Source organism: Pinus tabuliformis, chromosome 1_1 (assembly GCF_031772625.1).
Source record: "Pinus tabuliformis cultivar Carrire ecotype Pingquan chromosome 1_1, CPIR1, whole genome shotgun sequence".
Lineage (NCBI taxonomy): Eukaryota > Viridiplantae > Streptophyta > Pinopsida > Pinales > Pinaceae > Pinus > Pinus tabuliformis.
This window is the reverse complement of record NC_142297.1, coordinates 620,918,063-620,930,049: the sequence shown is the minus strand read 5'-3', so window position 1 is coordinate 620,930,049 and position 11,987 is coordinate 620,918,063. Positions and strand designations below refer to the sequence as shown.

At 40.3% G+C, this 11,987-nt stretch overlaps 1 protein-coding gene across 1 annotated transcript; it reads left to right on the top strand.

Moving 5' to 3' along the window:
* The first annotated feature begins 4,558 nt into the window (after positions 1-4,558).
* On the top strand, positions 4,559-11,794 carry LOC149214850 (zinc transporter 3-like). Its single transcript, XM_089389523.1, has 6 exons — positions 4,559-4,869; positions 9,276-9,817; positions 10,598-10,912; positions 10,943-11,049; positions 11,138-11,287; positions 11,394-11,794. The coding sequence occupies exons 1-6, from the start codon at positions 4,559-4,561 to the stop codon at positions 11,706-11,708; spliced, it is 1,740 nt and encodes a 579-aa protein (XP_089245649.1). The 3' UTR covers positions 11,709-11,794.
* Positions 11,795-11,987: the final 193 nt, after the last annotated feature.

Genomic DNA, 11,987 nt, shown 5'->3' with positions numbered 1-11,987 from the left:
TTACCACTTGATCTAGTAGTGGTCCCTTAGGGACACCTCCCAGGACCCCTGCTAAATTGAGCAGTAACATTTTTGGGGTCGTTGTTGGGGACACGAGACATGTCTCTTGTTTCCCTTACAACATCATTGATATATCATTCTTGGCAACTCCATTGGAAGAACAAAGCCCTAGTTCTTCATTGAACTTTAGGGTTAATGCTTGTAGGGTGGAGCAAGCATTTCTCTAGGCATCTCTAAATTCACCCAGGCGCCTCACACATAATTTATATGTATATCTCAATAGGATGTCTTTCTTTGATGATTTTCTTGCTTTGGACATCACTAGCATCCCTGGGTACCCTAACCATGTCACATAGAGGATGGTACGTGGGGTACCCATGTTTGATGGTGATTAATTTCCTTCATCTCAGGACCTCTATTTGTAGCCAGAACATTTCTGGCACTAATCTCCAGATCGAGCCTACCTCTTAACAGGCTTGTAACAAAAATTTCTAAATTTCCTACCCAAGCAAGTCCTACATCAGGAATATTGCTACTTGCTTTTACAACTTCAGCTTCGCTGACCTCAAATTGTGCCAAGGCAATATCGTGCCAACCATGGAACCAAGTATGCGATCAACAGCTGCAACATGGATCAGATTCCCTTCCACTTCTTCAATAAAGCCATTTCTAAATACAATGAAAGAGAGAAGTAGTCCTAATCTCTGATAGCTAAAATCTATCACTCCCAAACAACGTTCATGCCGTCCCACATTTATAACAAAATAGTGAGGGCATGATGGCATTTTCTTAACAAAAAGTTAAATTCCATACCATACTCGTGTGAAAACGAGAACTTAAGTTTGAGCAAAGTGATGAGACAATATAAACTAATTTTAACATACTAGATTGTGAAATTCCTCCGATTATGTAGCTAAGCTTCATGAGCTCTTGGCAACTTCTGCTTACAAACGGCTCCCTAAAAATCCTATTAATTATATCACTAACTTGGTGATCCAAGCCATAAAATCTTTGTCCATTGATCCTCTTACTCACTAACATTTTCACTATGACCTGGAGTTTGATGTGCATTATTCTGCACTTTGGCAGTTGGGATATTCAAACCAGAAAACATGTCAATGCTGGAGATACTCGTGATGTCCGCTAATTCACCAGTTAGACCTTTGGATGCAGCTTCAGTATGCTTTAGTGTCTTTTTTTTCACAATGCTTGTCATTTCAAGAGCATCTAGATATTCGTTAGTATAGGGATTTCCACTTGCATTTTCATTATGAATTGGTGCTTGAAGTGTTTGCTTGGTCCAGTCATCACTGCCCACTGGATGCACTAGAATGCAGATGAAACTGTTTTCTTCCGATATCGAAGAAATATGATGAAGCATTTCACAGAATGCAGCAAGGGATTCTTCCCCATTCTCAGTGACATGCAACAGGTCCTGTTTATACCCATGGCAGCCATTTGTTAGGAAATTTGAACATGGCAATAGGCACCAGGAATGATAGTCTTTTTAATGTATGAGGCATCCAAAGAGAAAGCATGGTTGTGATCTCTTCTACTATCCAGAATGCAATGCATTGACATCTCTGCTCCTCTGCAACAGAGACTGTCTGGAATGCAATGCATTGACATAAGAAAACCTCTGCATGGACTGGTGCAGACCCTAAAGGAAGGAAATTCAAGCATATGGAATCCACACCATGGGAATGGTGGATATACTTCATGAATTGCTTCATAGAGGAACTGGGCATGTGACCTGACAACATTATAACAACAACATTACCATATTCCTTTTCATCTTCAGATTTCCTTGTACATGTGGTCAGTCCAAACCCATTAATTTCCTTCAGCTTAGGACCTCTATTGGTAGGCAGAACATCTTTGGCACCAATCTCCAGATCGAACCTACCTCTTAACAGGCTTGTAACAAAAATTGCTATATTTCCTACCCAAGCAATTCCTACATCAGGAATATTGCTACTTGTTGCTTTTACAACTTCAGCTTCACCGACCTCAAATTGTGCCAAGGCAATAGCGGATAGCCATGCCAACCATGCAACCAAGTATGCAATCAACAACTACAACATGGATCAGATTCCCCACCACTCCTTCAATAAAGGCATTTCTAAATACAATGAAAGAGAGAAGCAGTCCCAATCTCTGATAACCAAAATCTATTACTCCCAAACAACATTCATTTCGTCCCACATTTATAACAAAATAGTGTGGGCATGAAGACATTTCTTAGCAAAAAGTTCAATTCCATACCATACTCCTGTGAAAATAGGAACGTAAGTTTGAGAAAAGTGGTGAGACAGTATAAACTAATTTTAACATACTAGATTGTGAAATTCCTCTCATTATGAAGCTAAACTTCATGAGCTCTTGAGCTTTTGGCAACCTCTGCTTACAAGCTGCTCCCTAAAAATCATATTAATTATATGCATATAGATATAGTTACTGTATGGTTAATGTTGTTGTATGGTTATAGTGGCTGGCGTAGCTGTAAAAAAAAATTGTACTAACAGATTTAATTCAACCCAAGGTCAATTTGATGGCCTCTTCTAGTGGGACGACATGCATTCTTGGAACTTCCACACCCAAAGGGATGGCATTGGTTTGGCATACAAGGGTGATGATATCCAGTTTAATGCAATCTACCAATCCCTTATGGAGAGTTGACAACTTGAGTAATGAATTATTCATGACAATTAATGAGGATATGATGTCGTATTTGGTCATGACAGTAAGGAAAGGGAGTAGATTACTAAAGTGGAAATAGATAACAGTATAACAGTGAATTTCATCCCCTCCGGATTTGGATGTGCTTTGTCCCTTTTCAACAAGTAATCAAATTCAAATAGCAGGGAGAAACTAATCCAAGACTCTACAAAATAATCCAAACCCATTGCTATTTTGTTTCAGACATCCACCAACTGTTATTTCACAGTACGTTCAAACCTAAGAGTTGGGTTTACATGTGTCAAGTACTATTGGGTGCACTGCATTTGCATGATATTTGCAGGCCAAACAATGCTCATGCAGTTCCTGCCAGCACCCATCATCAAAGTTCAGAGCATAGCTTCCAGCATCATATTTGAATCCCTGAGATGGCCTTGTTGTAGCTATCATGTTTCTCAACTTGGCTCCCTAATTTCCCAGGGTTAAGGCATGATATTTGCAGGCCAAGTAATGCTCATGCAGTTCCTGCCAGCACCCATCATCAAAGTTCAGAGCATAGCTTCCAGCATCATATTTGAATCCCTGAGATGGCCTTGTTGTAGCTATCATGTTTCTCAACTTGGATCCCTAAATTCCCAGGGTTCCACATTCCCTTTGCTATAACCACATGAGCATTTCAAATGATATTGCCATTAATACTGGAGTTCTGCAGGGAAGGAACTATGGGCCAAGAAAAATACATATATTAGAAGCCAGCAATGAGGTCTCAAACATGACAAGGGTAATGGCAGGGAATCTTGTGAGAGTACTATCCCCTGTGCAGACATATTGTTTTTTTAGTTCATGTCTAAGAAATTTCTAAATTAAATTGCAATAAATTATATTACATATTTTTATTTATTATTTTTTCTTTTCATAAATTATAATGCACATTGCTATTTATTATTTTTTCGTCTCAATTTTTTTATTATTTTTTCTAAAATATTTAAAAGAACTTCATATTAGATTGTTGGAATCCATAGTGTACATTGTTTCTCATTCTGGCTATAAGAGATTTCTATAGTAAGAAATCTGACCTTTTGGTATCTGTATTGCAATTCTATAAATGTTTTTAATATGAATTTGGTTTTTAAATTATACATATTAAGAGTTTTGGCCCTTTGGTATTTGTGGTGCAATTTATAAATGCTTTTAATATGGATTTGGTTTATGAACTATATATTTTTGTTTATTTAGTCAATTCTTTTAACTTTAAGAGTAATAAAATAATTAGATTATTTTATCATATATTATATATATATTTTAATTTTAAGAGTAATAAAATAATTAGATTATTTTTATATCATTATAGAAGGAATTTTGTATAATTGAATAGCTAGTTTTATTATTAATGAAAGAATAATTCTAATAATTTTTTATTTTTTATTTTTTATTTTATTTGGTTGCAAATAATCTTAGTAAGGTGTTATTAGTTTGTTAGATCTATTTCCTATATCTAAATATTTAGTTGCTTATCACCCTACTAGACCTCTTTCCTCTCATACAATAATCATGTATGTACATAAAATCCCAATGAGGCTTCTCTATGTTAGTTTTACACTCAACATGTTGTCATTTGCAACCATATCTCCTTCTACAAGCCACAATCTCTTGGCTTTGAAACCACTTGTCGTAAAATATGAGATAGAAATAAATACGTTTTATAATACATGATAACACATAAAAGGTGGCAACAACATGATCTAATTACAAGAGTTTTTACCCTATCTGATCCCTGTGGCATCTGATCCCTGATCCGTCGAGGCATTAGGATTTTAGGTTAGGGTTGGGTTTCTGCTATGTGGTTGCCCCTGTGGCAGCCGGCCTCAGGCCTGAACCTATGGAGACGCAGGGTCCTTCTAAGGATCCACCTTCCGCTCCTGCCATTGACGCTTTCAACCAGCTTCTTGCCGGTTTGCCCCAGAAGAAAAGAAGCGAAGCAACAAAATTCGTTAAGAAGCTCGATGAAATTCCTGAGATCTCTTTGCCTCCAGAGACCCCCATTCAAGTAGCTTTATCTCTGGCTGATCATGGTCTCATTGGCCAATTCACAGGACTTTGGCCTTCTCCGAAAACTACTGAGCAATGGGTTAACAGGAACTGGGCTCCTCTGATCAAGCAAATTGTTACCTCTTACTTTCTTGGGCGAGGGTACTTCCTCTTCGAATTCTCCTCCAAAGAAGACAAAGATCTGATCTTCCAAAATGGGTCGTACTTCATGGGCCCTTAGGGCCTCTATCTGAACAAATGGACTCCAGACTTTGATCCGGCTGTCGATGTTCCCAAGGCCGTCCCGGTGTGGGTTCGTCTTCCAAATCTGCCAGTTCACTGCTGGAACTGGGACTCCTTGAAACACATTGGCAACTCTCTCGGGAAATTCATAGATCGGGCAAATAACAAGGATCAGTATGACTGTGCTAGGATCTGCGTAGAAGTAGATCTAGAGGTGGGTCTCCCAAAGGCAATCAAAATCAAAGTCGGCAGCTGGTCTCATGTGTAGATCTTGGATTATGAGCAACTGCCATTCAAATGTAGGAAATGCCATGTTCATGGACACTTTGCTAGAAACTATCCATCCAATGCAGAGCCAGAGAAAGGGAATGAAGAGGGTTGGAATCAAGTCAAGTGAGCAAAAATCAACCACAAAGGGCAAAAACAGGGAGGACCCTCTGGAAAAGGCTCTCTTCAGGCTAATGTTCAACGTCCCCCACCGAAAAAGGCGCAAGAAAACAAATTTGATCCACTAAGCCAGCAGACAGAAGATACTATGGAGATCGAGACCCAAAAACCAGTTTCTCCAAGCAAAGGTACTCCCTCAGCCTCCCTCAAAGGAACAAGTGTTGAAGATCCCAAAGGTATGACTTTAGAAGATGAGGAAGAAGAGCAAGAAACAGACGAGTCAGAGGAGGAAGGAGAAATAGGAGAGTCCCAAACCTCGGTAAGAAGATCAACAAGAGGCCGCAAAACTGACAGGGAAAAAGGAGAGCAGGAGACTTACAAAGACAAGCTACAAGGCAGCTAGCCAACTTTGGAAAAACGGCTTGCCTCAAAGCCTAAGATGTTGAAAAATCAGCCCCAAGGCTCCAAGGGAGCCCACCAGAAACATAAATAATGAAGGTCATCTCTTGGAATTGTAGAGGTATGGGGAGTAAAGTTAAGGAAGAAGCCATGAGAAGCTTAATAAGAACAGAAACTCCAGACATACTTCTCGTCCAGGAGACTAAGCTGGAAGACATAGTCTTCCTGCAAGCAAGCAAGAAACTTTGGTTTAAAAGTGAAGCAAGAGCAATCTCTGCCCGAGGCGCCTCGGGAGGGATTGGCACTCTATGGAACGCCAGCAAATTTGCAGTCATCTTTGAGGCTAGTAATACTCATTGGTTGCTGCTGAAAATGCAGAATTTGGATACCAAGGAAATCTTTTGTCTTTTCAATGTATACTCTCCAGTCAATGTCGAGGAAAAAAAGGATTGCTGGGATTCTATAAGGCACCAAGCAAACTTGATAAACCTGGAAAATATAATTATTGTTGGAGATCTCAACCTCACTCTTCATTCGTCTAAAAAAGGGGAGGCAGCGCAGTCCGAGATCCGGCAAGGGAATGGGCAGAGGATCTTATGCAGGACTGGGACTTGCTGGATATCAAACCTTCTTCCAGTAATTACTCTTGGTCTAACAAAAGAGTGGGCCCAAGTCATATTGCTGCCAGATTAGATAGAGTTTTCATTCAAAGCTCCTTTCTATTACTAGGTTTAGAACCCAGAATGCACATTCTTACTAGCAGCGTCTCGGACCATAAGCCCTTAAAGCTAGAGCTCCTAGCCCATCTAGATCTAGGTCCTATTCCCTTTAGATTTAGTCCTCTCTGGGTCAAGGAGCCAAACTTCATGCAATCAGTCAAGGATTGTTGGAGCCGGCCTGTCAAAGGATCTCCTTTCTTCATCTGGGAGGAAAAGCTGCGAAGGGTAAAAGGAGTTCTAAAATGTTGGGCAAAACCCTATCCAACCCTGTTATAGAAAGGAAAGCCATCAAAGCCTCTCTTGCCTCTCATCAAATTCATATGGAGAACGCTTTAGTCACTGAGGAGCTGTTAGATCAAGAGGCTCATCTGTAACAATGCTTTCATAAGGCCTGCTTAGCTGAAGAAGAATACTGGAGATTAAAATCTCGAAATCTCTGGCTCAAAGCAGGGGACAAGAACACTGCTTTTTTCCACAAACAAGCCTAGGCCAGGAAATGCTTCAACACTATTTCTGAGATTAAGAAGGATAATGACACTCACAAGGATTTTGCAGATATTAAGAAAGCAACCTTTTCTCACTTCCAAAACTTGTATAGTGATGATAAGGATCCGCTCCAATACTCAGATCTGTTAGACATTATTCCTTTAGCAATTTCCCCTCGTATGAACAAGATCCTTGAGGCCAAAGTCACTAAAGATGAAGTTAAAAAGGCCCTTTTTGATATGGATCCGGATAAGGCCCCTGGGCCAGATGGCTTCTCTGTCAGGTTTCTCCAAGTTTGTTGGCCGATTGTTGAAAAGGATCTTCTCAAAATGGTTCAAAAGTCTCAAAATACACAGAAAATAGGAGGCAGCACAAACTCCGCTTTTTTGGCCCTCATACCCAAGGAAAAAGGCGCCAACAACTTCAGCAGATTCCGTCTGATTTCCTTATGCAATACTGGGTACAAGTTAATCACCAAAGTAATTGCAAATAGACTGAAGCTCATTCTTCCCAAAATAATTCCGGAGAATCAAGGAGGCTTCATCCAAGGAAGGCAGATCGTGGACAACCTCACCCTCGTTCAAGAGGCAATCCATTCAAGTCTTTTCGAAAAGAACAAGGTATGGTGATTAAACTTGATTTAGCAAATGCCTTTGATGAAGTAAATCATAGTTTTCTTTTAAAAGTCGTGAGCAAGTTTGGTTTTGGAGAAAACTTCATCAAATGGATCCGGGCATGCATCTTGGAGCCATGGATTGCTCCTCTTGTAAATGGAAGAGCCACTGATTTTTTCAAAACTTCGAGAGGACTTAGACAGGGGTGTCCTCTTTCCCCTCTGTTATTTGTCATCCAAGCCTCTGTTCTCAGCTTCCTATTAGACAAAAAGATGCAAGATCAAGATATTAATGGACTGTGTATTGCAAGAGGGGTCAAAAACATAAATCACTCCTTATTTGCGGACGACACTCTACTTTTGGGTACTGCCTCTCTTTCCTTTGCCTCTAAATTTAAAGCAGTTCTGGATGAATTCAGTGAGGCCTCAGGCAGCGTTGTAAATAAGAACAAATGTCACATCTTCAGCTGGAACACTTCGCCCAGATTGCTCTCTGCTATTTCTAGATGTTTGGGTTTTGCAGCCTCCTCTTCTTGGACCTCTTTCAAATACTTGGGCCTTCCTGTTTTTCATAAGAGACTTACAAGCAAAGACTGGCTCGCTTAGCTTGAAAAATTTAAGACTAGGATCCAAGCCTGGGGTTACTCCTGGCTCAACACTGCTGGCAAATCTGTCCTAATAAAATATGTGCTCACCAGCCTCCCTCTATTTCAATTTGTTGGGCTTCTTGCTCTGGCAATCATATTAAAAAAAATGGAAGAGTTCATGTGGAGGTTCTTTTGGAAGGGCGGAAAACAGAACGAAAACAAGCTTCCTCTTATCAGCTGGGAAACCATCTCCAAGCCACTGTGGGAGGGTGGTTTGAATTTCAAAAACCTCTGTCAGCATAATGTGGCTATGGTAGCTAAGACTATCTGGAGGATCATTGCGCCGAAGCCGGGCTGGGCCCAACTGGCTCTCTGGAAAAAGTATTTCAGAGGTCCTCATTCAAGCTGTTTAGACAATGTGATTCATTTGCCTAACTCGTCTTTCCTTAAACTGTATGTTAAAGTTGCTCCCTTAATCAATGCGCACTCCTACTGGATCCCAAGAAATGGCAAAAAGATCAACATCTGGACTAATAAAATCATGAATATGGACCCAATTGAAGACAGAGCCTCCATTAGAGCGCTGCGATGCTGGATGGATAGAGAGGGGCTGAGTTCGCTGTGGGATATTTCGCTTTGGTGCGATTCTGTTTGGGCAGGTTGGAAACGTATTGAGGTGCCGGCTCATCTGCTCAACGAATGGACCATGTTGCTTGATCTCCTTCACGACTTGGCGCCCATGCACATGAGGAAAAGAGATTCGAAAGGCTGGGGGCCGAATGACAGAGGCTACGCTGTCTCCATGGGATATGCCAAGCTGAATGAGAGGCCATACATCCCCCCCGATCCAACACCATGGCAGGGTGTCTGGCGTTTTCCCTCATGGCCCAAAGTCGACTTCTTTGCTTGGCTTCTCTGCCATGGCAAAATCCTAACGTATGACATGTTGCAGAGGAAAGGGTTCCACGGTCCCTCCATCTGCTCGCTGTGCAAAGAAAATGCAGAGACAACAATCCATTTAATCCTTGAATGCAACTTCTCTAAGTAGATCTGGTTCTCCTTTATTCACAATTTGGATCCCAACTTTTCGCTTCCTTGTTCCACTGCTGATCTTTTTTCTAATTGGGCAATCAGATATCCTGGCCCAACTCCTAAAAATCAGGTAATCAAAACTGCATGGGTTGTTCTTCCAAAGGTTATTTGTTGGCAGATATGGCTAGAACGAAACAGAAGAATTTTTAGAAATACTAATCAGAATCACAAGGCCTTAGAAATCAAGATTAAATGTCATTTAAAGGAGTGCTTGACTGATATAAAAGATGATTCTAATCTCAGCCAACAAGACATCGCTTGGGGATCATTCCTTGACTTGCACTTTCAACCAGCAGTTAGAAATGTCCCTTCTCTTAAAGACTGGCAAATAAGGAAATCTGAAATGGACTTTCAAGACTGGCTCAAATCGCACTCAAGGCACTCTCTCTTTTTTGATGGGGCAGCAAAGGGCAATCCGGGTAAAGTTGGTGCAGGAGGTGTTGTTGTATATCCATTTGGGGAAAAAATTCATTCCTATGCTTGGGGGCTTGGACATTCATCCAGCATTCAAGTTGAGGCTTTGGCCCTCTTTCAAGGCCTCAAGATCCTCAAAGATTTAAATATAAGTGAAGCTAATGTTTTAGGTGACTCCCAGATCATTATAAACGCAATGATTTCCAACTCCCCAGCTTTGGATCTTAAACTAGCAAGGCTGATATCCAGAATCAAGGGCTTGGAAAACACTTTTCAGAAGTTGAATTACTACCATGTGCTGAGAACTCATAATAAAGAGGCGGACATTGAAGCCAACAAAGTTGCCCTCCTCTCCGCCGGGGTCAAGATGAAAGACGAAGAAGAATCATGGGAACCCATCCCTTAAGCTGATTACTGCCATGTTTTACTGCTTGCTCTTAAATAAATTTGTTTGTATCTTCAAGTGGGGAAAAATTTCTGAAATTGAAACTATAGATTCCTTATCAAGGAAGAAGTCTTCAAGTTTTAGCTGCATTCTCATTCTTAGCAGGGAAATGCAACAGGATACAGACATCCTCAATGTAATCAAACTTTCGGCATTCAGGCCAAGATGAATATAAATACTCCATAACCGTTTCTGTCCAAAAAAAAAAAAACACATAAACAATTAAAAATACATGAACACCATATTTTACCCTAGAATCCCTTACGAGAAAATTGAATAATATATCTACTATTTTCCATGGCTTAAAAGAATCCAAACTAGCCAAAGTGAGCCCTCCAATCAATTCAGGGATATTACAATAGAGAATCCTTAAGATTTTAACAACTTCATCACATATAATCGACAGGCTCTAAGACCATGGGCCACAAAAGTCATGTGCCCACATTTATGATTTCGTTTTAGCTTTATTATTACTTAGTATACGAGCAAATGTGTATATGAGCAGGCACTATTGGGGTATGCTTGCCTGTTGTGGGCAGGACTTTCCCTGCTTTAAGTCCTGATAGGAATATATTTTTTGTCATTAAGGCTTTTGCTGCTGGTGTGATTCTTGCTACTGGTTTCGTTCATGTTCTTCCTGATGCCTTCGCATTTCTTACTAGTGAATGCTTAAATCCGAATCCATGGGGCAACTTCCCCTTTGTTGGGTTTATAGCAATGATGGCCGCAGTTTGTACTCTCATGGTGGATGCTCTAGCCACTGGTTACTACGAGCGTTCCCATTTTAGAAATCAAAACAAAGGTAATCAAGTTAATGAGGGTACATATCTTGGTAATGGCAATGGATTAGAGCATGAGAATCATGTTCATACACACTCACATGCTACACATGGGCACGCCCATGGATCCAATGCTATAGAAGAAGATTCCACTATTCGGCATCGCGTCATTGCTCAGGTAAAAACCTAAACTTCAAGCTCAAGTATAGATTTCAATAACTATATTATTAAATTTAACACCATGAATGGAACATGGTTAATATCAGGTGTTAGAATTGGGCATTGTTGCTCACTCCGTTATTATTGGTATCTCATTGGGTGCTTCTGAAAGTCCATGCACAATTAGGCCTTTAGTGGCAGCGTTATCATTTCTACAGTTTTTTGAAGGAATGGGTCTTGGTGGATGCATCGTTCAGGTAATTTTTATCCCTTAAATCTTCAAAAATTGAATAGTATAAGGCAGGAATATTTACACTGATATAAGGTTGATTGATTGAAATTTGTGTCTTTTGAGTGGGGTAGGCAGGTTTCAAGAATAAGTTGGCAGCAGTTATCCTGATGACGTTCTTCTTTGCTGTGACAACGCCCTTTGGTATTGCATTGGGAATTAGGATCTCATCGGCTTACAACGAGAACAGCCCCACGGCACTGATCGTTGAAGGAGTATTTAATGCGACGTCTTCTGGAATTCTGATATACATGGCTCTGGTGGATCTTCTTGCTGCAGATTTTATCAATTCCTCTCGGATGAAACAAAATAAAACACTCCAGCTGTGCTCATACGTCGCTCTCTTGTTAGGTATAGGGTCCATGTCTTTGATCGCCAAATGGGCTTGAAATTTTACCATATCTCTTCCCTACAGAATCTCCTATATCTCTTTGTTGGTTGTATCGACGTTTATGTACATACACATATCCTTCGATTTGTGACAATGACAATTGATTGAATTTTCTCTTGGATGTACATAGAAACTGAATCCATTGACAATGTACATCCAAGAGAAAATTCAATCAATTGTCATTGTCACAAATCGAAGGATATGTGTATGTACATAAACGTCGATACAACCAACAAAGAGATATAGGAGATTCTGTAGGGAAGAGATATGGTAAAAT

What these genes read in the sequence shown, in the direction of transcription:
- LOC149214850 (XM_089389523.1), top strand. Translation starts at nt 4,559, where the DNA reads ATGGAGACGCAGGGTCCTTCTAAGGATCCACCTTCCGCTCCTGCCATT. An exon ending in AAGTGAAGCTAATGTTTTAG is followed by an intron (nt 9,818 to 10,597) that starts GTGACTCCCAGA and finishes GTATATGAGCAG; the next exon opens with GCACTATTGGGGTATGCTTG. An exon ending in AGGTAATCAAGTTAATGAGG is followed by an intron (nt 10,913 to 10,942) that starts GTACATATCTTG and finishes GCAATGGATTAG; the next exon opens with AGCATGAGAATCATGTTCAT.